Source organism: Thunnus albacares, chromosome 2 (genome assembly GCF_914725855.1).
Source record: "Thunnus albacares chromosome 2, fThuAlb1.1, whole genome shotgun sequence".
NCBI classification, from domain to species: Eukaryota; Metazoa; Chordata; class Actinopteri; order Scombriformes; family Scombridae; genus Thunnus; species Thunnus albacares.
Genome location: NC_058107.1, coordinates 20,487,780 through 20,513,355, shown reverse-complemented (window position 1 = coordinate 20,513,355; position 25,576 = coordinate 20,487,780). Strand labels below are relative to the sequence as shown.

At 39.5% G+C, this 25,576-nt stretch overlaps 3 protein-coding genes across 13 annotated transcripts in view; 1 reads left to right on the top strand and 2 right to left on the bottom strand.

The window, feature by feature from the left end:
* Window positions 1–1,683: 1,683 nt before the first annotated feature.
* Window positions 1,684–11,379, bottom strand: ewsr1b (EWS RNA-binding protein 1b). 4 transcript variants are annotated; one of them, XM_044371786.1, is made up of 15 exons: window positions 11,296–11,379; window positions 10,762–10,798; window positions 10,187–10,238; window positions 9,676–9,820; window positions 8,923–9,118; window positions 8,414–8,673; window positions 8,138–8,297; window positions 4,710–4,747; window positions 4,097–4,129; window positions 3,854–3,969; window positions 3,637–3,766; window positions 3,399–3,509; window positions 2,781–2,907; window positions 2,332–2,688; window positions 1,684–2,041 (listed from the first exon to the last, which is right to left on the bottom strand). In XM_044371786.1, exons 1-15 carry the CDS (start codon window positions 11,309–11,311, stop codon window positions 2,005–2,007), a joined length of 1,815 nt encoding a protein of 604 aa, XP_044227721.1. In that variant the 5' UTR covers window positions 11,312–11,379; the 3' UTR covers window positions 1,684–2,004. The 4 variants fall into 4 exon arrangements, with proteins under 4 accessions (XP_044227721.1, XP_044227733.1, XP_044227727.1 ...); XM_044371798.1 differs by having other exon boundaries at window positions 4,710–4,744; XM_044371792.1 differs by having other exon boundaries at window positions 9,676–9,817.
* A 55-nt stretch (window positions 11,380–11,434) lies between these two features.
* On the top strand, window positions 11,435–17,663 carry rhbdd3 (rhomboid domain containing 3). Of its 5 annotated transcripts, none has more exons than XM_044371864.1 (6): window positions 11,435–11,520; window positions 15,098–15,217; window positions 15,329–15,712; window positions 16,450–16,576; window positions 16,677–16,922; window positions 17,083–17,663. In XM_044371864.1, exons 2-6 carry the CDS (start codon window positions 15,142–15,144, stop codon window positions 17,249–17,251), a joined length of 1,002 nt encoding a protein of 333 aa, XP_044227799.1. In that variant the 5' UTR covers window positions 11,435–11,520; window positions 15,098–15,141; the 3' UTR covers window positions 17,252–17,663. The 5 variants fall into 5 exon arrangements, with proteins under 5 accessions (XP_044227799.1, XP_044227808.1, XP_044227826.1 ...); XM_044371873.1 differs by having other exon boundaries at window positions 11,504–11,520; window positions 15,077–15,217; XM_044371891.1 differs by lacking the exon at window positions 11,435–11,520 and adding an exon at window positions 14,581–14,754.
* Window positions 17,664–17,797: 134 nt separating this feature from the next.
* emid1 (EMI domain containing 1) overlaps window positions 17,798–25,576 on the bottom strand; it is a 56,272-nt gene continuing 48,493 nt past the window's right edge. Inside the window, exons 9-16 of one of the 4 annotated variants that reach the window (XM_044371820.1) lie at window positions 25,449–25,556; window positions 23,120–23,209; window positions 22,556–22,608; window positions 22,350–22,412; window positions 22,208–22,252; window positions 21,939–21,983; window positions 19,777–19,867; window positions 17,798–18,864 (exon numbers count right to left, since the gene is read on the bottom strand). In XM_044371820.1, coding sequence (XP_044227755.1) covers window positions 18,731–18,864; window positions 19,777–19,867; window positions 21,939–21,983; window positions 22,208–22,252; window positions 22,350–22,412; window positions 22,556–22,608; window positions 23,120–23,209; window positions 25,449–25,556 — 629 coding nt within the window. In that variant the 3' untranslated portion in view covers window positions 17,798–18,730. Of the gene's footprint in view, window positions 18,865–19,776; window positions 19,868–20,046; window positions 20,132–21,274; window positions 21,984–22,207; window positions 22,253–22,349; window positions 22,413–22,555; window positions 22,609–23,119; window positions 23,210–25,448; window positions 25,557–25,576 lie in introns of those variants that run through there. The other 3 variants (XM_044371828.1, XM_044371838.1, XR_006406963.1) reach the window with 3 other exon arrangements.

Here is a 25,576-nt window from a genome sequence, read left to right as displayed (position 1 = left end):
TCACAAAAAGAAAAAAGTTGTGGAAAAAAACACGTTGGCTTAAACTTGGGTTGCAGCTGTTGTGTTCACATTTGTTGTTTTTTGTTTCAGACTAGTATAGAAACATAGCTGCGGATACCGTCTGTATTTCTGTCCTAAATTTAGAGATGAATCCTACAAGCAGGATTATAAAGTGGTAACACAACAGTTGTAAGAAAAGTAACTCTTAAGAAGAAAAACATCAAAGAGCTGTAGGATTGGTCTCAACAGCCATATGTTTGACAGATGTTAATAAAATGTGCCGAGGATCGACATCTGCGACTAATAACTCTGCTTAAATCAACTTGATTGCCTTATAGGGGAAAACTGCTAAATGTAACAAACAGAAGTATTGAGACACACACCTATAATGCCATTAAAATGGGAAACCTTGTGCAAAAAAAGAAAAAAAAAAAAAAAGAAGTAAATGTTTGAGGTATTTGTGATGATGTCATTGTCAAGATCAGCTCATTGTTTGTTTGGTTAAGATAATTTACAGTTTTATAGCTGTGCTTGGCAGCAGTAAGCCATAGATAGATCAAAAACATCCTCATTTAGCTGTGAGAAAATAAGTTATTGACACTTTTTAATGACTGTTTCTACAACACTAAAGAGTAAAATTACATTAAACCTTTAAAAAGTAAAGGCTTGAAGTCCTGCATGCTGCTGCTGCTTTGTCAGGTCAATCCTTTGTCTTTGTTTTTAAAGGTGAACAAGGACACAGCCTCATTCATAGGAAGCACCAGCCCAGCTAGTATCAGCAGCAGCACAAGTTCCAGTCCAACCTGCGCCATCTACTGGCGAGAAAAAAGCAACAGCAACGGTTCAGACTTGCAGATGTGCTCCATCTACAGACATGAAACATTCAAAAAACAGAAGCACTACTCTGGGTCTGAAAATGGCGTTGTCTAAAATATTAATACTCTTAAGAGGTCTTCAGGATATGTTAACAAAAATACACTTTATTTTTTAGGTTACTCAAAGTTCATATCTTTGTGGAGGAAAATTATAAATCAGATTGAAGGAATATGACTTTAGCTAAAGAGCTAAATCACCATCTGTGGTGGAAGTTCCCCAATAACAAAGTCATGTGAACATTCATCACTAGATATAGTATGAACTTTAAAGCACGAGACTGTTATGAAACTGCATCTCCTTTACACAATCTACAATATAACTATTTACTTCTGGTTTTGTTTTCAGGGATTAAAGCAAGAAAAGATGAGCTTGAAAAATCATCCAGGAGGAAATGTGTACAATGTGTTGAATTAAGTATTATATGAATATAAAACTGCTCTATACTGAAAGCAGGCCTGGTGCCTGAGAACTTTAAACTCTGTTGTTTTGCATGTTAGGAGCTTCACACTGCTTTATCTTATTTTCTTTTATGTCACCCTTAAGTTCCTTTATTTAAAGTTGTTTGTTTTTACTTTGATTTTAATCATTACAACTGTAATAAACACATTTCATACAAGAGTAATCTACCAAACATGCATTCAGCAGCAACATGACTACATAAGCCTCCACTGGACACAAACAATCACAATCATTACTGTGGACTCCCAATTCATTCTTGTGGACACAGTTTGCATTAATTTAATTCGCCGTGCTTTTAATGTATGACTTTATTTTGTAAAGTTGAGTAAAGCTCACAACTCAAAAACATCAAATCAGTAAAATTTTATTTCCCAAATTATACAATTGTTATGGGAAAGGGTAGGCAATTATTGTCAACAAATGAAAATATTGCATTATACAATACAATGACAAAACTAATCTGCATATTTAAAAAAGCAATAAAAAAAACATGCACAATACAAGTTGTAGCATAAACATAGGTAAACTAAAGAAAAAATGGAAACACGAGCTGAATGAAACTGCACAGTATGAAAGCAGTTCTATAACCATCGAAATATGGAATCATAAATTAAAAATTGTCATCTTAAAAAACAAATTCCACAAGAGGAACAGTCAAGAAGTACTCCTTCAGTAGGGTCTGTCTCTGCGCTCCTGGCGATGGTCCCTAAAAACACAGCAAACAGAAAAAGTAGTAAATGACATATGACAAGATCTTTTTATCGTCATTGTAGGTGTAGACAAACAACTCTAAAATGCAACAAGAGCCGCATCACTACATCCGCACATGCTGTCAACAACATGAATACCAGTATCCATAGCTGTCTGGTGTGCACACCAACATAAACATCAGCAGTTCTGGTCACAGGACTCTTAAATGGGTTTAAATGGAACTAATCAACACACATTCATTACTAATAAAACATTTGGTTGACTAAAGAAGTTTTTAAATCCTACCTCATATCCATCTTGCCACCTGGTGGGCCCATTCCTCTTCCTCCTCTGCCACCCATCCGGTCCATGGGTGGCCCTCCACGCCCGGCCCCTCGGAAGCCACCCCTATCCATTCCACCGCGCCCTCTGAATCCACCGCGATCGCCGCCCCATCCTCCACGGAACCCTCCAGGGCCACCAGGGCCTCCAGCTCCGGCCGGCCCACCACGGTCCATACCTCTGCCTCCACGCATTCCCATTCCTCCTCTGCCTCGGTCACCTCCAGGAGGGAATGGAGGGCCACCGCCCAACCCTTCTGGTTTGGGAGCCTTGCACTGGTTACACTCCATCCTCCAAGCAAAGTTCTGGTTGCCGCAACCCCTGAAAGCACAGACCATTGAATAAATATTACAAACTAATCTTCAAAACAAAAAACGCATACAAGAGACACTGTACTACAAAGTAATACATACGGGTTTGGACACTCCCAGTCCCCAGCTCTCTGCTGCATGTTGCCTCCTGTAGGTCCACCTCTGCCCATACCACGGGGGCCGCCACGTGGGCCAAACCCGCCGCGCTCACCTCCACGGCCCATCATACCTGATAAGAAAAAGGAAGCATTTCCCCCCGATTACAAATGTATCCATAAATCACTGTTTCATTCTCTTATTTTTTTGCCTCCAGCAACCAAGCTACAGTCAACTGCCCATGTATCACATTTAATTTGCTCTCTCAGTTTGTCTTTTGAAGTGGGACACTGAAAAACATATTTGTTAATATTCCAGATACAGCTTTTAATGAGCATCCGAAATGTGTAGCAACATCTAAAAGGCAAAGTATAAGGGTTCAAAGGGTTGACAGAGTGTAGGATAAACAAGAAGAATGACAATGTCAAACGAATCAGTACGAGTCAGTACAGGCTCCATACTTAACATAGCAACTCTGCTTTCACTGTAAAGGCCAAATTTGGGAGATAGGCAGCATTTCTTTCAAATTTAAAAACAAAAACAAACAAACGAAAAAAAAAAGCACACACAAGACAATAGTTTGAACATGCCCTTAAAAAGGTGTAAAATACTGCTGGCATTTACCTCCACGACCCATCATGCCATCTCGCATGGGCATGCCACCTCTCATTCCACCCATCATAGGCTTACGACGTGCCATGGACACCTTCAGCCTTCGGCCCTGGAACTCTTTACCTGTAATTAAAAAAAAGGCAATATAATAAAACCTCCCACTAACAGATTACACGTCTTAGTTGAATTAATTTACAGAGCTGTTTTTAGATTCTGTTCATGCCTGATGCCTTCAGTCAATGAAACATACCATCAAAATGCTCCACAGCTGCTTTAGCAAAGACAGGCTCCTCATAGGACAGGGTGGCATCTCCTTTAGGCTTCCCCGTGTCCTTGTCAGTGTATATATTGATGGCGGGCTGGCCAAGTCTGCGGTTCATCTTAATACAAGAAAAATGGATTTTTGTTAGACAGTTTCAACAATTTTTCTCTCGCAACAACGTGTAGAGTAACGGTGATATTCTTACCCTGATTGGGCCAACGTGTTTAAAGAATTCAGCCATCTCCTCCAGGTTGGCCTTCTCAGTCAACCCTGTGATGTAGATTGTGCTGTTCTCAGAGTCGTCCTGCTCCTCAGGGCGTCCTAAAATACACAAGAAAATGAAAAAATGTCCAGTAAAAATGCAATCTTTACCAATTCCAAACTAACACTTGAAGAAAAGCATATGAACCATAAATGTCTGGTAAAGAGTTTGTATGACTCTACTCACCCATTTCACGCTCGCCGTCGCTGTTCATGGGTCCTATAGTCCATCCGATGAGGGGAAGAGAAACAGGTTGAGAAAAGTCAGTGTGTGCAACTTAAGTCCAGTGTAAAACACCTGAGGAGTAAGTACTACAAAAGATAATCCAAACACTCCCTTGTACGCTGTCAGCATTATGCACCTTATGGTACACCACAATTCCCACAAGTGATATATTGAATGGAAAATAAAATACCTCAGACCCCTTGGCAAATAATTGTGTGTCATTTGAAAAGCCTCTAAGACCAGTAAGAAATCCTCCAAAAAAAAATAAAATAAATAAAAAACCAGGAATTCAGCTCATGAGATTTGTTAAAAGCCGTAACGGACACATTTGAGTGGAAATTTGTCATTAACCTGTCAAAAACTCATTGTCAAACCATAAACAGTGACTGAATTATACCAAGTACCCCAGAGAAAATGGTCTCAGGCATTGAAAAAAATTTCCCCAATATTTTCAAATGTGTTCATGTAAATAATTTTTCATACCACAATGTAAAAAACATGAATATTCGAAGCGTATTTGCTCTAAAGTTTAAGGCTTTGAAAGGACTAACCAGTGTAATACTCGTTAACTTACCACCAGGCTTACTGAAGCCACCTCTGTCTCCAGCGCTGCTATGGGAGAATAAATGGAGATATGAAGGCGATTTCCCTTTTACCGCCACTTCCATGGCTCGAGCAAAGTGGCTTGATTGAGGGAGTAATCAAAACATTCTAACTAGCCTAACAGCAACTAAAAACTCCCCAAAATTATAAATATACAATCCAATTTGAGGGGATAAATATATTAACTACAAGTAGTTTCTTTGCTAGCTAATTACAACGTCAGTGACAGTTTTAGACAGTTTTCAGTAGTGGATACAGTTGTGAAGAGGTATTAATGACTAACAGATTTTCACTTCCTTTGAAAAATGTGACAAAACCCAAACATTTGTACACAGGTAGAAAGATTTCAGATGCATTGATGGCATGCAGTTGTTCCCAGAAACAAACTAATGTACTTAACATTAAGCTCTAATAAAAGTTACAGCTGAATCAGATAGTTAAGTGTGAAAATGGACACAATGCATCTGAAATTTCACAAGATGATCAAGTGTTCACATTCACCAGGTAATAAATAAATGTTAAAAAAAACAAAACAATTATACATTCAAGACAAAAAAAACTCCAAAAATAAATGTTTACAGCGTTTACCATGGTCAAGTTAAAATTAAAAAAACAAGTTCTTGCTCAATAATTATGCCCATCATGCTTATAAGCACCACCATCCTCAGTTCTTGAAAAAAGGCAGACCCCCGAATCTTTGTTTAAGCTCCCTCCTGCTGCTTAAGCTGGCGGCTCTGTACTGAGTACAGAAACTTTTTAGAGAAAAGATGGTTTTAAATGGCTCTCACTGTTACCTGTACGGTATAAATGTGACAAAGCATGTTAAAAAAGTGCTCAAAAGAACGTGATCAAACATTTGTATTCCAAACCACAAAACAATCTTAAACATTTCAAAATGACATTATGTGACCCCCCTCCCCCCACCTCCTCCCCAAAAACACAAATATACCTGTGCAATGCTAAAATAAAAATTAAACTATAAAACACACATGCTATATCTGAATTTGTAAATGTTTAAGGCTGTAATCCTATTCAAGTAATTTGTTTTTATGTATTCATGTTTACCACTAGTTTGGTAGCACTTCAGAGTTGCTTATTTAGTGTCCTGTAGTTTGTAAAACTCACTGCAATTTAAAGAAAAGTGTGTTTGTGTGTATGTGTATTTCCTTCACCAAAAACCTGAATAAGTCATGCAGAACCCTATTTTAGGTTTACATTGATGAACCAGAAAAAATGGTTTCAAGAATCATACCTCTTGAAAGGGAGCACTTAAAATAAAAGCTGTTGATTCAGATTTGTAATTTATCTGACCCACAAACTGCTCGTTGAAGTTTTGAAAGAAAAGCTCTTTCCCAAAACAAAATCCTAACAATGAAAACTAACCTAACATGTCATCATGATTTATTTTGAGGAGCTCCTCTGTTTGCAGTATTTGGAAAACTGAATTTTTCTTATCAGCTTCTGTTTAACAACAGTGATAACCAATCCAAACCAAAAAATTAAAAATTCAGTCACTGGTCCCCATAATAGCCCTGGTCTTCCTCAGGGTTAACCCTTCAAGCCATTCTAGTCTTGTTCAGGGGAGCTGAATGTGAGTGGGTCTGATTTGAGGTTGGGTCAAACCATTTCCTGCTTCCGAAAAACAGACAACGTTCACCAATGAGGACCAAACTGTTCAACTGCCCAATGTGCACCAAGAGCAAATTTGAGTGACATTTCAATGGACATACATGAGAAGTGTCAAGAACCTGTTCAAGGTCGTTCTAATTTCAGTATCATATCGGAAACAATACAAAATGCATAATAATGCCAGCTTTCACAGGCAGGCTGAGTTTAGACTGGATCACACTACACAAAAATGTATCTACACTAAGAAAAATCCCTTGAGCATTCCTTATATATTTTATATGAACAAATAGTTTGTGTACAAAGTCCTAAAAAGCATGGTATTTTTGCATGTCTTGTAACACCACCAACTATTTTTTTTTTAGTTAAGTCCCTTTTATAGGAAAAAACTTCATCAAGGGGAACACACCACAAAATGCTCCCAGTAGATGGGTGAAAAGAGTGGAGGTGTTTAGAAGTTCAGCCTGATGTACATCAAATTTGCTCTTAATGTGTTTTAATGCCACCTTAATTTCTAGTTTTCACTAGTGAATTTATGCTGAGGTGGAAACTGAAACATTGACCACAATTTATCGAAAAACCCATTAAGAGATTAAACAACTTCTATTAGAACAACTGGTGGCATCAGGTGATGAAATTTTATCCTAAAGCTGATTAGAATTTAACGAGTGATTAACATTTTTGGGAACACAAGTAGAAAAATGAGAAATTTGAGGGAAAATAGTTCCTCATTGTCCTTGTAGCTGATACAACATTTTGCTATTACTGAGGTTTTGCTGTACCATCAGTATATTTGACTCTTCCTCATGCCATATATTGCCATTAACAGTGTTGCAAGAACCAACCAAAAACTGAACACACAAGTTCATGTATTTGTAAGTAAAAAGGGGAAAAACCTCATCAAGTGGAAATATATTGACCCAAGTATTCTTCAATTGCACCTGAGTAAGCATGAAGGTGTATTTGTAATACATCAGATTGCATTGCTTGTGTGTACTTAAAAAATCCCTTAAATACCAACTTGGTGTTGTATGGTCTTGTAGGACACACTTTATTTTAGTTAAGGAATCCAGCATCACAATAACTGAGAAATCTGCAGGATTTAAGCAACTTCAGACTGCCCTCTTCTCATGGAAACGATAAATGTCTTACCCTACAGTGAATAGTGCACCACAGTGAGACACTGATTTAAAAAGCTGTTGTTGAGATGGTGAGACAGTGTTTAACCTTCCTCAGGGAAACCCCTTTAATATTGATGTAAGATAAGATATTTTTGCAGTATGATTCTATCACATTCCCACACTACCCTTAATTGTCCACAAATGTTTTTGATATTGACCCAATCAAATTATACACTATGAGATAAGCTGCTCAAACTAAATAATTATGCACAGGTCTCAAAATCCACTTAGATACTTTTTTTTTTTTTTTTTTTTAAACCAACCATTTTGCTTACCTTTGGCCAATTCAGTGGCAGGGCTGAGAGAAACTGGATGAGAACAGCTACAACTACTGCTCAAGTTGGCACTTAAACCTTTCAACATGTGCCCACAGTATAGGAGAAAGCCCTTAATTTATCAGCAGTTATTACTGACAAATCCTGGCCTTGAAACATTAAAAAGATAATAAAACTGATTAAATTACTGATACATCACCTTGGATTATTTCAACTATTTTTTTCCATTGAGACTTGCCTCAGCCCTGCCCTGAGTGGCCACAGCACCTGTAGAATCAAAATACAAGTGAGGTTAAGTGGAAGGGAAAGACACTTACCCCATGCCACGGCCCATGCCTCCACGCCCACGGTGCATCATTCCACCTCTGTCAAAACCGTCCCTGCCAGGGCCCCTGTTTTCCCCTCCCCCTGGGTACCTTGAGGACTCAGAGCCAGAGTAACCAGAACCTCCACCCTGGCCATCCTGTCTGTAATTATCTACAAAAGAGTACAATTGCATCAAAAAATATATATATGTACAGTGATATTAAACTGAACTGTATCAATTAAGATTTGAAAACAGGGGTGTATCAAAATTGGAAAGCAAAGCTTACTGTAATGGTTGGACTGGTAACTGGGTGGTCCGCCTTGCTGGCCATACTGGTTGGCTGGGGGCTGCCCATAGGAACCAGCAGTTTGAGGAGGGTAAGCAGGAGGAGCCTGTGGCTGCTGCTGGGTCTGCTGTTGGTACCCACTTTGCTGCTGGCCATAGCTTGCCTGCTGGGCCTGGTAGCCAGGTTGTTGTTGGCCATATGCTGCTGGCTGGGAGTAGCTATTTTGGTTGTAACTAGTCGGTTGGCTGTTAGTATTGTAACTGGTGAAGACAAAGTAGGACACAGGGATTAAAGCAAGAAAAGATTTGTGAGCCTGAAAAGTTGTCCAGGAGGAAATGTGTACTATGTATTGAATTAAGTATTATATGAATTTAAAACTGTTCTCTGCCTGAAATCAGGCGTGGTGACTGAGAACTTAAAGCCCTTGAGACAGAGCATCAAGCAAAAAGATAAGACAATTATGTTTTTGTGGAATTCACACATTAAATTCCGAGCAGACGGGCACATACCTCTGTGGTGCAGTGGGGGCAGGCTGCTGGCCATAGCCAGGGTAGGCAGACTGGGCAGTGTAACCTGGCTGAGAGCCGTAAGACTGGGAGGCAGCTGGAGCAGCAGCAGCAGGAGTACTGTCATAACCACTGGCTCCATAACCCTGGGCTGACTGGGTGTAGCCATGAGTGGTGGACTGGGCAGCAGGATAGCCAGCTGTAGAAAACACATAAATGGCAAAAAATTATTGAACTATGTGACTAACAATCATAAAACTAAAACTTGAGGACATTTCTGAATTAACTAGAAAACATGATGTGTGGATGCTGCCCATAATACAAATTCTGCCACATCAAATTTGACAAAAACAAACACTATTCTGTTTAAAATTTAGAATGAGGGCAGTGTGTCAAGCAGAAATTATGTTAATCGATTAATTGTTTGTCAACTGGCTTCTTTAGTCTTTTATTATACTAAACATTATATCTTTGGGCTGTGGACTATTGGTTGGGACAAAACAAGATATCTTAGGTTGCATCTTTGGCTTTAGGAACGGTAATTGACATTTTAAAGACCGAATGACTAATTGAGAAAATAACTGACTGATTAATCGATAATGAAAATAATCGTTAGTTGCAGCCCCAGTTTGTTTAAAACTAATACCACTTTGTCCCCAACATGCAGCCAAATTTTGTTCTGTCCAATCCAGCCCATCGTATGTAGTTCCTAGCAGAATCACATCGTGAGTCAAATGTCCCATTCAAATTACTGACCTTGTGCTGGTTGACCATACGAGGACCCATACTGTTGCTGCTGCTGCTGAGTGTAGCCTCCAGCTGCAGGTGTTGTCTGAGTGTAACTGCTGTCAGCAGCAGCAGGTTGGGCATATGATCCATAACTCTGTTGGCTATAACCCTGCTGAAATAAAAGATCATACATTTTAACCGCTGGGCAGAGAATCAACTTCACATTAAGACTGAATTTTTAATAATTGCACCTTTAATAAGATGCAGCATTGCAAGATTTCCTATAGTGTGCTACCATATATGTGGTCCTACTCCTAGTTTACTGACCTTAATTGTTGCCAGTAAAGTGTGCTTTGATTTATGTGTACATTAGTGATAACGATTCAAAGAGTTAAAAAGTACATGTGTAAATTAAAATAAAATTAGTTTTTAAAAATAATCTGCAGATGAAATGGCAACTATCAGAATCTTAATAAATCATCAGTCACACACAAAGCAATCTACAATAGTCAAACAACTATAAACTATTAAACCTCACCTGGGCAGACTGTCCATAACTTTGTGAGGGCTGGGCAGCATATGAAGCATACCTGAAAAAAACAAAACAAAAACAAAGTTTTAGCTTCAGAAAATATTAGATCCCCTAGGACCTGGGCATATTATGCACTCTTGGTTTACTAATGGTGTATATCCGGATCAGGTTTACAGTGATTAATAATTTTAAAGCTAATAAGACTCTTGCAAGTCCACTTCAATATATGGCACATATGACACAAATTGAAATCGACTAGATTTGTTTTGAAGAATCACTTCTAAATTTAGACAGTCCCGTTTCGCCAACCCACTCAATCAGTAGGCTACTTGATTTTCTGTTATCAGTAGCAATATAAAAAATAGGTCATTATGGGATTCAATGCTTTAAAGCCTTTCAATCAGGTTTATTGCCACGTGGGTTTGCACATGCAACGGATTTGCCTTGGTGTTGTGGTGCATAATAGTCAAAGACAGAAAGAAATGTACAATAAAAAAGTAGGTCAAATATATCCTTAGTGAGCGGAGCACACTAACAAACAATAGGTCGCATTCAGTCACTTGAATGAATTGAACTCTTACCCCTGCTGGGCACTGGATTGGTTGTAGGAGCTGTAATCTGTTAAAGCAAATAATAAAACGTTAGTTAAACAGTCGAGCAAAACAAGTGTTTGCGCGCGAGCCGCTTTGCTAATGTTAGCAGCCGTTAGCAACACGTTACACAGTCTCGTCGTCGGGTCGTCATTCATCCACATTCAGCCAACGTACACTCTCCATTCATGGCGATGCTTAAAAACCAGCAAAGAATCATCGACACATGCATTCGCAAAAACAACAACTACTACTGAGCTTCTAAATGATATGTATTATCGACCTCAGCATACAATTATGGAAAAAAACCCCATTCGATAAAAAACACCGCAGCTAACAAGCCTAGCTTTAGGCCCTGAGCCTTGCGCTAACTGCTCAACGATATTCGACTGAATACAGACTGAAAACAATGATTTTGCGGTCGTAATCTCGTTAAAATTAATCTGCTCATTTCATTTTTAACAATTAAATAAAACCTTTCTTTCAAAATCAGTAGAAGAATAGTAAACACAAATTTGTACTCACCCGGAGCCGACGCCATTTTAGTGTGCCTGTGCAGGACGACTGGACAGAACTGGCTGGCGAAGAGACGGACTTAACTACGCAGGAGCCATGAAATATCGCGAGATTTACAACTCCTTTATCAGTATAATCGGTAAAAGAGGTTAAACTTATATTTGTTGTATTACAATGCTTCACACGTTTTATCCAACAAATCATCATTTGCAGAAACTCAAGAAAGACACTGATGTAAGTTGTACCTTTTGTTGGGAGGTCAGAGAAACACTGCTACATTTATTTTGGTCTTTGATTAATGCTGATCATGTCTACTCTCACCTTACATAGCTTTGGAAAAATGTATTGTTTGGATTCACTGAATAAGACAGGAATCGCTGTTAGTTATATTTCATTAATTTGTTTACTATTTTGACAAAAATTTTATATTCACAAATCCAAATTTGTAGCGCAAGCCAAACTTTTCAGAGTTGACTTTCCATATCTAACAATACATCTCTTCAATATGTGAATGTACAACCCAAAAAGCTGTTAAAACGTAAAACCACTGTAAGCTTTATAAGATATTTATTTATTTATTTACTATCTTTAGTCCCCCTGGCCTGTTCGTGATTGTAGATTCAACTTGTATACACACACTGCTGTAAACTTGTTGTATATTTGTTTCACTTAAGTTTTGTTGTTGTTGTTTTTTTAAGAAAAAGTTGAGGTATATATGATCTTATTTAACCTACAGCAACTGGGAATAGATGTTCATTTCTGATGGAAACCGGCACATGTTGGAATAGAAAGAAAATGAGGTTGCAGATAAATTTGCTAAAAGTGCACTAAACAAAAATGATAATGATATTTTAGAAATTTGTTTTGGGAGATCAGTAGAAAAATCACTAATTCATCACAATAATGACACTAAGGTAACAATAGGCCTACAAAATGTTTTACCTTTGCTGCTATTTTAAGGCTTTTATATGTTTGAGTACTTGTGTGTATTTATATAATTCCATTATTTTAAGCTTCTGAAGCTTCTTTCTTAATATATTTGCTAAGTATATTTTTGATAATCTTATATTTTTAGTAGTTAAGTTTGTGTAAATCGTTTATTCTGCAAGAGTACTGTTTTTGGTCTGGGAGAAACGGAATTTCATTTCAGTTTATGTGAGAACTGAAAAATGACAATAAAGAAATCTTGAATCTTGAAAATTCAAAAGTCTGTCAGAGTGAGAAGTAATAAAGGTAAATGTAGGAAAGAAGATGTCATTTTTCTAGGCTCAGATCAGGACATACAGGACTCAATGCTACATCATGATAAAGACAGTGTCAGATAAATGTGACACTTGTAACTGCAAGGAAACTGTTGAGCATGTGCTGATAGATTGTGGGAAGTTCAGTGTAGAGAGAGAAAGACTGAAGGGCAGGTGATAGTTATGGGAGGGGAGTGGAGCATAAAAAGGTCTGTTTGAGACTGGGGGCAAACAATCACAGGTTCAAAGGGCTTTATATAAATACTTAAGGGAAAAGCTTTAATATCCAGAGTATAACTTCTTTATAAAGTCCCGATGGCAGCATTTAACGTTTGTTTGTAGCCCACCAGTAAAACCAAAGAAGATTTGAACAGTGACCGTGTTTCAGGATTAATATAGGCTTACACATATAAACATAGGCTACATGTCATTTCAAAAGCGCACAACCAACTTACAAGCTCTAATAACTTCAGTAAGACCTACAACGATTAAATGAAATAGAAACTATAAAAGCATGTTCTGATGTGCCCAGAAAGAGAAGACCATGATAAGCTGCTGAGCTCAATATGAGGATGAAATAACTGTACAGAAGGAGGGAAGATGGTAATTATCGTCACTGAAGAAAGTAAAATATAACACAAAATCCCCCAGAAGATTTGCATATAGCAGAAGTGGACAGTAATTACATTTTCCCCAAGATTTCTACTGAATACACATTTCAGTAACTTGCATTATACCTGAATACTTTACTTCCTATGCTACTTGTACTCTGTAACATTTACACTGCAGAATTAATATTAATGTTACCACAAAAAATTAAAATAAAACAGTAATATTGTAAGACACAATTACAGTAAACCTACTGTAAATGGGTAATTGCTGTAACTCAATGCGACAATGTTGCCAGTAAAACATTACTTGAGTATTTCTATTCTATGCTACTTAAAGGACCAGTGTGTAGGATTAAGTGGTATCTAGCGACGAGGTTGCAGAATGCAACCCCTCGCCTTAACCCTCCCTTTAAAGCTTGTAGGAGAACCTATGGTGGCCTCCAAATTTGCAAAAAACGCAAATGGCCCTCTCTAGAGCCAGTGTTTGTTTGTCTGTTCTGGGCTACTGTAGAAACATGGCAATGCAACAAATTATATTCCATTTCTGCCAAGTCTGCTCTGATATCGATGTCATTAAACACTACACACTGCACCTATAATGCATCTATTCCACTACATTTCAGAGGGAAATGTACCCACATTAATTTGACAGCTAGCTACAGATTATTTTTCATGCTGACATAAAAATCCCTATGGCAGAGTATAAAATACAATACATTTGTAAAAGATTAAACAACACATTTCAGATGTCTGTGAGGTATTAGCAGTTTCACCAAAGAGTGATTTCCCCTCTAAACTTCCCAGATGGTTTCATTTAAATAACTGTCTAATGCTCAAATATTTCACTAAAAAGCAAGAGTCCAAGAATTGAATACACATGTGTGTAGCAGAACATTTTCCTCTCAGACAAATAAATATAAATCAGTAAATAATACTTTACTGAGTTTTATAATTGAATTTAAAACAGGGAAATGCAATTTAAACAGTATCATTTCATAGTGCATTCACTTTTATTCAAAATTACACGTTTTGGGTGCTTTTCTTCAGCTTCAGCTTCAGCAGGATTTGTGACATCACAAATAGTTTGGAGCTAATTGTGGTCCAGTGTGCAATTTACACAAGTGTGATGTGAACTTGAAGCCTCCAGCTCCCATACACTGAAAATTTACATATTAGTGAAGTAGGAGACATCTTGTGTCCAGCAGTTTAACTTCTAAAAAGAAAAATATCTGCATGTTTATAGATTCTGGATTTTTTAATGAGGGAGAAGGAGTAAATACCATTTGAAGGATTTTAACAAGATAATTGATGGTGTTTTTTGTTTGTTTTATTGTGGAAAAACCATATCAGACACAAATTATTATTCAAAGTAGAGTACTTTATATACATCTTAAAATATCTCTGAAGGGATCTTTAAGGAATTAAAGACATTTTTAACGTCTACATAAAAAGTTTGCTATTTTTGGCTTATTCTTGTCTTCTGTGAATGTTGAACTATCCATGAAGGCACAGAAGAAACCTACCGTCAGTATGTCCTGTAGGTGGCGGTAACGCGCTGTTTACGCTGAGTTGCCAAATAACAATAAAAGAAGAAGACGACGCGCCGTAATGCGGAAGTGAGTGTCAATTTAGCCAAATATTTAGCACAAACGAGTGCAAACTATTCCATGTCTGTGGCAGACAGCATTTCACAAGTTATAGATAGGGGAGGATTCTGCAGCAAGTGTGGATTTACAAAGTTATTAAAGCCTCCAGCTCCCACTATGTGAAATAAATTGGGTTATTGGCTAAATTTCTATACCTCTGTTTACTCTTGCAAGCCCTTGTGCTTGTTATGAGCACCAACAGATGCTTGTTTACCAGAACTATGCAACAAAAAGACCAGTAAGTGAGGAAACTACAGCTGATTTTAAATGATGCTTGATCGTATATTGTCAGCATGGTTTTGGTTTGGATCAGATCGCCCTGGATTCTTTCTGGGAACATCTTTATTGGTAACACTGATGCTGCTGATGTATGCTGGGGGGATTCCAGCAAGTCTCAGCTTAGGTCCAGGTGGAGACTTCCCAAGGTTCAGAGGTAACTGCTCTCATACTAGCATGTTTTAGGGATAGTTACAAGCATTTCTGAAATCTTAGTGTAGGTAAAAGCAAAGTAAATAACACTTTTTTCTCTCTTTTTATTCCTCAGATGTGTTCCTGTATGCTTTCAGTCATGATGAGCTGCCTGCTCTGCTGGTCAGTGTTGCTCTCCTGCTGTTGGTTGGACCATGTCAGGAACGCCGCTGGGGAACAGTCGCCTTCCTCGCCCTCTCCATCCTGACAATGACCATATTACCTCTTATTTACACCCTGGTCCTCTTTGTCTTTGGAGGGGAGGCAAGTCGGATCTGTGGTTACTCAGCCATCCAGCTGGCTCTGTTTACAGCCCAGTGTCGTCAGGTGACTCAGAGGAGGCTGCTGAGGTGTTTGCCAGTCTGGTTTCTCCCCTGGCTTCTTCTGCTGCTCGGTCTGGTGCTGCTCCCTGGGACACCTGCCCTGCTTCACTTCTGTGCAATATGCATCGGTCATAACTGTATCCTTTCCTTTTCATAGTCATTTTGATGCTTGTGCCTATATATGCTCCAATAAACATCGTATATATTGGGTTTTTTAGAGGCACAGTTAAGTTTTACTTTGGAACATGTGATTGTTTATTCTCTCCCTTAGTTTGGATGGATGCCCTAAAGACCCTACACACCCCTGGTATACCCACAGTGGTGTTTTCACTTATTTGGATTGATTAGACCTCCTCTCAGGACTCTTTACAGACTGTGCTTGATTGACATCTGTCTCACTTTCCTGTTAGTTCTGTTAAACTTGGAGGCTTTGGACACCTTCATCAGTCCTGCTAGTACATAAAGATTGGTCACATCATGTAATTCCCAGCATAAATGCCCGACTTCAATTTAAGGAGAGGTCAAATTAGTCACAGTACTTGAAAGCATTTGCATGGGTGTGCAGGGCCTTTAAATGACAATTGATAACAAATTTATAATTCGTATTTGCTTCAAGTTTGCCCTTCAGTGGTTTTTTTTCTGTATTGGAATTGGCCAAAAACTTTCCTTATTGCCATTTATTCCTAAATGTATTAATGATACACTAATATATGTATCTTTTGTTTCAGGCCTGATTAATTAAGGAAAAATTAGTGCATTTAAAATTGAATTCTCTAGATGACCCATAATAGGTGTGTGGTTTGTTGCAGAGGGGTTTCACAATGGTGCATGCTCTCTCTAGTCTTTTTTTTATGACACTTAATATACCTCTCAGATCATCAGTCCTTCATTGGGATGTTACAGGAGCTGGAAGAAGCTAGTGTCTTGAATTTCATCCCTGATTCAGCATATGTTCCCACTTCAGCCAGGTTCAGATTGCCCACCTACACTACCTCACAGAGGTATGATTCATCTCATTCACATCAGTTGTCTCTGAGTATTCACCACCTGCATTCATGATTAAAGCAGATTTGATCATTTTAACTTTATCTGTTACCACAGATCTTCTCAGATGGTGCCTGTAGATCAGGCAGCTCCACCTCTCATGAGGGGTCCCTCAGTTTTGAACCACCACCCATGGGTGGAGTCAGTGCCTGCCTGGGTAATGCAACAGTCTGCTGCGTTGTCTGAAGCAGAGGTGTTGGAGGAACAGATGCTACGGGCTGGGATACTCGCCTCCTTACAGGATGCACCTGAGGACATTGATGCAAAAGTAGAAGTGCCCAAATCATCAGTTTCCTCTCTACGGTTAGTATTTATTCTGATAACTTTTTCTATTGTAAAGCATATTCTGTGAATGGATGTTTTTTTTAAAGACAAAACTCCTCACATTATTTCCCACATACAGTTGTCTTTATGTGATCTCAAATAATAACTTTACCAAAAGACCAATGTTGTTTCCTTTCAGACTCCAGCAGCTCGAGAAGATGGGCTTCGCCACAGAGAAAGCTGTAGTGGCATTAGCAGCCTCAAAACAGCTAGATGGCGCCATCTCCCTGCTCATTGATGACAGCGTTGGAGAACAGGCTGTGGTGACATCGAAAGGGAAGAACCCCATGCCACCACAGAGCACATAGGAAACCTCGCACTCCTGGACTAAGCCTGAAATACTGTTTGCCCTTGTGCAGTGAACTGAACTTATGCTTGGATTTTGCTGAGCTTTAACATTAGATTTTCCCTGTGGGCTACTTGTAGAAGTATTGTTAATGATCAGAGGAAGTGCAGCGAAAGACTGAGTTCTTCTTCCTCAACTGTGAGTTTACTCAAATGAAGATGCAAACTTGATTGCTTGGGAGACATGTGATGAATACAGTTGGGACACAAATAAGGCCGGGTCATGTTTTAAAAAAACAATGAACATCATTTTATTACATCAATCATCTAGACAGGATTATCTTAACACAATAACACATTTGCATGAAAAAAAGTTCAAAATATGAAATGGTTACACAACAGCATACAAAATAAACTACAATTGATCATTTTAAATAGTTTCACAATAAGTTTTATATAAGATGAAAAAACAAGTGTCAAGTCTTTTCATCAGGACAGTTTATAAGCAGTCTAACTTTACCGACACAAGAGTGGTAAAATATGTTCAAGTTCCATTAACAGTTTTGTTATTTCCACCGTGTTTGTGTGTGTGTGTGTGTGTGTGTGTGTGTGTGTGTGTGTGTGTTAAAGATCTTAAAATGGACAGACAGAGTTTGCAGAGTTGTTTTCATTTCAACATGCTTTAAATCATTTGAAGTGTTTTGAAAATTCAACATTATTTGACTGTTTCAGCTGATGCGCAACCAAACCCAAATGCAAATCTGTGTTTGTATATTAAATCACTTTATCAGTGTGTATTTGAACAGGAAAAACACTGACACCAGAAACAATTCACTGTTAGCAACACATATCTCAGTTAGAGTAGAGATGACTTCATCTTTTTAGTGCACTACATAACATTGAGTTAAACAATATGATAGAAGTATAAGAAAAAATTAATACTAGAAGAAGAGGTTTGTTTGTGTAATTGTGTCCTGCAAACTGTACATGCTCAATATGCTTAAATAATGAAATCTCTTCAGGTTGCAGTTACACTGTGAAAGCAATACAAACTTAAATCCAGTCTCTTTTCTCTCACATCTGATTCCTCCTTTAATTGATTACTCTAAATGACCCTTATTGTCCAGAACTGTTTGTAGCTTGAGGAGCACCACAGAAGATTCAGATTTTCCTTTTATCAAACATGAACATCTTTATTCTGAGGCCTTAGTTCTGTAGCCAAAGAAATGAGACACAGAGGGAGCTGCTGGGTGTATTAGGTAGAGATAAGTGTTTGGTTATGGCGATGGGTGGGTGGGTGGGGGTCAAACTAGTTCCCAGGTTCCCGAAGGAGGAAAGCATTGTGGAGTATCAGTGGAGTTTCCCTGAGGTGTCCCCCAACCTAAATCTGACAGTAAAGCCCACAGAGGGGTATCAGATAAGGTCTAAATCTGTTGAGTGCCGATGAGACCTACAGGAGGGGGAGTCAACCCAGCCTGTGATCCTCAGGGTGAGCGGGGGGGCTACTTCCCTCGAACCTTGGTGTCGGAGGACAGAGGAGAAGCAAGTCGATATGGAAGCACACCTGCTCGCTTTTCTCTGTAGAAACTAGGGGAGGCTGTGCCAAACGGTCCATCCCCAGACCCTAGATCAGGCTCTGTTGAAGAAAGACAGCAGTTGTAACGGGGCTTCCCTGTCTGTGTGCACTCTGCAGTGTGTGTGCACTCTGTAGTCCTAATCCAAGTCTACTCTGATGTGGCTGTGTACTGGAGGTATCATGAGTGGGTTCTTATTTTAACTGGACACCAGTTGCCCAGTTTTATATTCAAATTATTTATCAACTAACTAGTAAAGATGCTCAAGGGATTTATGAAATGCTTTGCTTGATGCTGTTGTAAAGGGAGTGTGTCTGGCTAGTAGGGCTGCAACTGACAGTTACTTTCATCATCAATGATTTTTTTCAATAATTTATTTCTATTTTAGTCTATAAAAAATCATAAAAAAGTGAAAAATTACATCACAATTTCCCACAGCTCAAGGTGATGTTCTTAAGTTGGATGTTTTGTTTGACCAACAGACCCAAACCAAAAGATAATCAATTTACAATAATACAAAGCAGAGAAAAACTGCTAATTTTTAGCATTTTTGCTTGATAACTGTCTTGCACAATGTCCATTCGAAATTGTGCTTTTTAAAAATTTTCTGTCAATCATCTAATCAATGAATTGACTAATTGTTGCAGCACTACTGACTAGACTAACACACTTAACATCCATTGGTACACATTAACCCATAAAGCAGGTTATTATCATGCACAAGATTAAAGTAATATCTGCGCTGGCGTCATGGCATTGAAACAATCAAAACAACTCATACATAAAGATATATTTCTACAAAACATCTACTTTTCATTGACTAGATCAACATTCAGCAGTTCGGTAAAACATGGTAATCAGAAATTTTATGCCTCTAATACTCGATCGACACTTTCTATGTTGTGTCAGAAAGGGTCAGTGTGGCTATCTGCGGAGGGCCGGCAGAGCTGTGGGTGAGGATGTCTCAGCGTTACCTGGCCAGATGATAGCCTCCAGCAGCGTCACCCTGCGAGCCAGAAGCTCAAGGTCTGCCTGCAAGTCGTGGAACATCTGCAAGCTAACGTCCTATCAGAGAGCAGTGACAGGGGGGACTGTGTGAGGGGGGGTGGAAACACCAGCCCGAGTCCTGGGGCTGCTCGCGACTGTTCCCACTCCCTGTCCTAGGAGTGAGGTGCGGTGGGAGTTTGAGCCCCCCACCATTGACCCCTGCCTAAAGCTGACCCTGCCTCAGGCCTCCTACTCACCATGAATACCGATCATAGTCTCAAGGATTAAAACCCTCTCGGCTAAGATCTTCAGCGCCTCTCTGATCTGATGTATTCCGTCCCCCTGTGAAGATAGATACAGCCGTCAAGGTAAGGAGCACAAGCCAAAGAACTGCTCGCCAAGATGCAAGTCATGTTTTTCTCAATACAGTTCAGCAGTTAGAAGGTTAAAACAGTCCACATATCTGCCCAGCACTCTGACATTTATCTGTTTCCTGTGTTTCTTTGTATCTCCCTCATTCTCTGGCCATGCTGCTACATGAAGTCAGTCTCTGCCATGCTGGGCTGGCCAACATCAGCATGCACATTACAGACCAGCCTCATGTTGGTGACATAACACAGCTGGATTTCACACTTCCAGGATTTAGATTTGACCATGCCATCTGCATTCAGCCAGGCAAATATTTTCAGCACAACAGCTTTTTTTTTTTTTTTTAAATAATTGCTGTGGCCACAAGTTACCCATCATTATCTGACAGAGTGAAGCCAATCTCAAATCTTTATAGCCATCTTTTTCTTTTGTTTAAAGACAAGGCAATGGCTTCATGAGTCAATGTCTTCACAAATACAAAATAACAAAAGTAGATTAACAAGACAAGTTATGCAGACAGAGACAGCTGAAAGCATCACCATCCAAAAAAGAAGGCATGCAAAGAAGAGCTTTTGGTGCCCAGGTGAGTGATTCCCACTATGAAATGCTCTGATTAGTAAGACAAACCAAGGACATACTTAATGTTTGAAGAAAAAAGGCAAAGTATAACTCAGTCATACAATAATGAATGCCAATATTGGATTTACCTTGCCTTATTTCTGTTATTTTACTCATTAGAAACATTTTGTAGTTAATTTAGACATCCAGAAAAGAAGTCTTTTGCAGTGCAGTCCTTAAAAGATGATGTCATGCAAGGTTGCATTGTGGGATAAAAGAGGATAGCTGTATCCACTCCACTCACATCAGAGCACAACACCTCTAAACCCAACAGGACCCGCCACTGACACATATGGAGTGATTTGGCATATACATTTCAAACATTTTCTATCTCAATGGAACATTTTCAGTCAAACAGCAGAGAGTTGAATTTGAATAAAATAATGATTAATTTTCCACTAAAATGATTTCAGAACATTCTGCCTTCTTTCATTCAGTCAGTGCTGGTGCATGGCGTTGCTATAGGATTGACATTGTTCATTTTATTTGTATATTTACATGTATATGCCAAAGTCAGGTGCTGAAAAGGTGACTGTGAAAGGTAGCCATGGGGACAGTAGCTTGCAGAGGGAGTCAGACAGCTTTAGGGTCAAGAGGACAGTGTCGCGACAGGGGACAGCAGTCCAGAGCACACCCCAAGGACCAACAAAACAAAAACACATTAACAGCAAAAGATTTCACACACAAAATCATACAGATCACCAGCTGAAATCATATATACTTCAACAAAAACAACAATGTAAAACAGACACTTTGACCGTCAACAGGTAAGGAAGTATGGACTTGAGAGTACGAGATAAACAGATGAGGCTGAACACCATCTTGGGGTCAATCATAAACATGGTGATTGTAAAAGATCATAACCATAACCTGAGATGTAGGTCATGGTTAGACTTAATTTAGGTCACGGAATAAATTCATTGCATTGCAAAGGGAACACGTGATGACATAAATAAAAATATCTTACATTTAGATTGCTCTTGTAAAATGAGAAAGAGGTAAAAGAAAAGTTAAGGATTAGACAGACACAGAGAAAACATTCAATGCTCAACAAAGGAATCTTAAGACATTTTTAAAGTCTTCTAAATAAAAGCCAAATCTTCCTGTCTTAGGCCCTGTGTCACCATGTGTGACTGTGCACTACCACTGACTACTCTCTTACCGGCAAGCCCTTCTCTCCTGGTTCTCCCTTGGGACCCGGTGCTCCCTGTGAAGAAATTTTAGCAGAAAAATGGAGTCTGACTTCAAGATATACATGAAAGTTGTGCAGCAGTTTACTTTGATAGAAAGAGCTGTTCAGTGTGGCTTGTGGTGCTGCTGGTTAGTGTAGTTTACAGTAATATAACCAGCTATGACATATGTTGATGTTTCCCCCATTCACTCGTTTACTCAGGTCATAATCCTCAAGGCAGCAGGGTGGAGGTGGCTTACCGGCTCGCCTCTGAAGCCCCTCTCTCCTGGGTAACCTAAAGGACCCTGAAAAATCAAAGGCATGTTACAGAGAGTTTTGGTCAAGGATGTAGAGTCAAGTGAAGAAAACCTACTGAATATTTTCAAGCCCTATGTGACTCACTCTCTCCCCGCGTTCTCCTTTGGGCCCCATAGGGCCCTGCACTCCAAGAGATCCAGGTTTCCCCTGTGTCCAGTCAGAGAGGAAATTCAAAATGATAAAGATACATTTGTACAGCAACAAATCTGACAGTGCCAAATACAAGTTATATCTCTTTCTATCATCTACTTTTCTACTGCAGTGTACCACTATGCTGCAAACAAGCTTACATTCTGTCCTTGTGGGCCGGGAGGTCCTACTGGGCCTTTGGGACCTGGGGGACCTGTGGATTAGATAGAAGAATTCATATTAGCACCAAACACCTTGACCTTCGAGGAAGAGGTGGCGCTTGTTTTTAACCATATTCTGCCTGATGAAGAGCAACATGTGTCATATGCACAGTATACTGTAGGTGTTTTTGAATTTCAGTTTCAGTTAAGTCTTAGTTTAAGAGTAGTTTTCAGTGTATGGACTCAACTTTGAGAGACATATAGTAGACAAAATGAAACTGAGGCAAACTAGAGATCAAATGAATTGTGATTGGGAAAGTTAGGTGAAATTTATATTACTTATAAGTGAGTTTGGGGAAAAATGTATACAGTAGACAGCCAGTATTAGATGATATATAGTATTTATGTGTAATGTGTGTAGGTAAAACTGTTTGATATATTGGTCAAAATACAGCTAAAATATAGATATATTCGCATTTAGGGACATAGAGTGTCACAAACACAACACAAACATCTTCTGTCCAGTTAGGGACAAACACAATATGAACAGAGACAAACACTCACCAACAGGCCCAGGGGGACCCTCAGGTCCTGGAACAGGTACCCCTCGAGAGTCATGGAAAGTGTTGGTGAAGAAGGGGTCCTTTCCACGATCTGGAGTTAAAATGAAATGCAGCTGTGTTTAAGGAGGTGGTTTAAGGAGGCGCAGAAGCTGTTCTCCTTGCTAAGGAAAGTATAATAAATCATGAACAAAGCTGACAAAAATGCCTGCGATGCCATACCTCGACACACCAATGACAGAGAATTTGTAGCCTCACTATCAAATAAGCTTTGTATTACTGTAGGAGAGCCATAAACAGATACTAACATAGTGCAGCCTCTCTCTCCCTGTGTTACTTTATCAATGACCTTATTATTATCTTGCCTTTCAGAAAATCACAGAGAGTAAACCTGGTTGTAGTTTGGGGTTTCAATGATCCCTTTCAAAGACCGTTGACCCAAATAAATTCCTGTTCTAATCTCTTTTGTCTTTTTGTACTGCAGGCAGTTGTTTATATAAAACTGAGGTTAGGATTGGTTTTTGTACGTTAATCTAAAGATTGAGGCAGCGTTTGTAAGCAGCAGAGAAGTCTCTTTTAATGACATTACATTGACCTACAGGGGGCAGTGTTTTCCAACAAATACTCAGACTTCACCTAATGACTTCAGCAGGGTAGTAAACTACACTAAAATGTGTACAAAAGCACAGTCAGCAGTAGATCAGTGATTCACCTTCATTAAAAAGTTACATAATATTGCGAAAGAACTTTCCATATCCACTGCATAAAAAAACTGAAAGGACAATTACGGTAAATGAGTCTACAGAGGAAGGACAAGAGGAAGAGGGTGGTGAATGTGTGAGTGATAGAGGAAGCGCGCAGTCATTGGGTCATTTTGTACTGACAGGAAACACGGATTTCAATCCCAGCGTTGGACTTCAGTAGGTACAGACAGAGAGGAGGAGGAGGAGGAGGAGGAGGAGGAGGAGGAAGGCTGACAGCCAGAAACATCCTCCAGCTGCCAGATCATTGCACACCACTAACAGATCAGGAGATGAGGTGACATCCAAACCAGGGACCGCTCTTGCTATGTCTGACTCGATCTTTACACTCACTTTTCATTTCCTACTGAGAAGGCACTAGGATCTGTGGCTTAACGTGACATGAAATCATGCGGGAGCACTGAAACAGATTTTTAAACTACCAAGCTTCCAAGCGAACAGTCCTCCTCTCCACTACTTAACGTTCTGGCTACTAGTTTAGGCATCACTCCTGTTCTGCAGAAGGGAATTCCAACCTCCTGATGCAGATGTAAAAGCCAAATAAACCAGTGTTTTCAAAAGGAAGGTCAGTACAGAACCCCCAACCCTTACGTTCCCTACTGTTACTTTGATGTGAAAGAAATGACTAACAGTCTCAGAAATCATCATGCCAACCTCAACACACCCACAGCTTTCCCTGCACAGGAACCTAAAGCTTACAAAACTGCGTGCTGCATACTTGGTTTTACCACTGAATCCACATATAAAAATTGCCGACGTATTGACCTTGAAAGAGCCAGTACGGGCCCCCGTCTGTCTCTCACACTCAGCTGTCTCAGCGGCCTACATCTGGAAGTTGTTGAGTGACATCAGTGGTGGACAGGTTCTCATCCCAGCATGTGAAGTCTGTGTCAATCTCAGGCTGTCTGTACCTTCAGTCTATAGTCTTTGATTCTGTTCTAAGTCCTGGCAGACAACGAGGAGCAAGTAGCAGTTAAAGGATTACTGTCATCCTGTCTGTTTCTCATTCTCTTAGTTTCTTTTGTTCATCATTTATCCTAAAACTTTCTAAAGCTTCCATGCAGCAGGAAAGAACATTATCTGTGAGGCTGCTAAAGACACAAGAATATCAGTGTGAAGCTGAAAGTCGGTAAAACCTGCTTCACCCTGTCTGAGAACAAAGGTTTTCCTTCACAGCGAACACATTTTAATGAATCTGTGTACATGCACTGGTGCTGGGTTCATGGCAAACTGATTTTGTCAGGACGTGAGGTCACACCGTCTGGTTTGGCCCGCAAAGAGACCACCTTATGTGAGTAGGAGGTGGTAAAGTGGCTGTCTGACATGGATGTGGACTATCCATCTGGATTTTCGCCCTTTGGGAGAATTCCAGGTCCATAAAATTAAAGTGCGAGAATTTATTAGCTGCACCATCCAATTTTTACAAAACCAGTTGAAGTAAAACTTAAATCAAACTGAAACAAACAGCAATTATGACTCATATACTAATAAAGAAATTAATATTGTGATCTGTTTGGGGGGAATCTGTCTCATTATGAGTGTACGAGGTCTGTTAGTGTTCCGGGATCTTACTGTGGTCCGGTTCTGGGATATGGGCACTGGCTGGTGCTGGTGGGCCTGGAGGCCCTGGAGGCCCTGGTAGACCCCTCTCTCCTGGGAGTCCTGGAGGACCACGGGGCCCTGAAAAGAGGGGTGACAGA

Bases quoted from the DNA above. Each gene is read 5' to 3' on its own strand.
- ewsr1b (XM_044371786.1), bottom strand. The intron at 8,298-8,413 runs GTAAGCTTTGCT...ACTCTTTTGTAG, and splicing joins TTACCAGTCCAACCATTACA to ATAATTACAGACAGGATGGC. The intron at 2,042-2,331 runs GTAGGATTTAAA...CTGTGTTTTTAG, and splicing joins GGTGGCAAGATGGATATGAG to GGACCATCGCCAGGAGCGCA.
- rhbdd3 (XM_044371855.1), top strand. From the start codon at position 15,052: ATGATGCTTGATCGTATATTGTCAGCATGGTTTTGGTTTGGATCAGAT. The intron at 15,713-16,449 runs GTATCCTTTCCT...TATACCTCTCAG, and splicing joins AATATGCATCGGTCATAACT to ATCATCAGTCCTTCATTGGG. The intron at 16,577-16,676 runs GTATGATTCATC...CTGTTACCACAG, and splicing joins ACCTACACTACCTCACAGAG to ATCTTCTCAGATGGTGCCTG.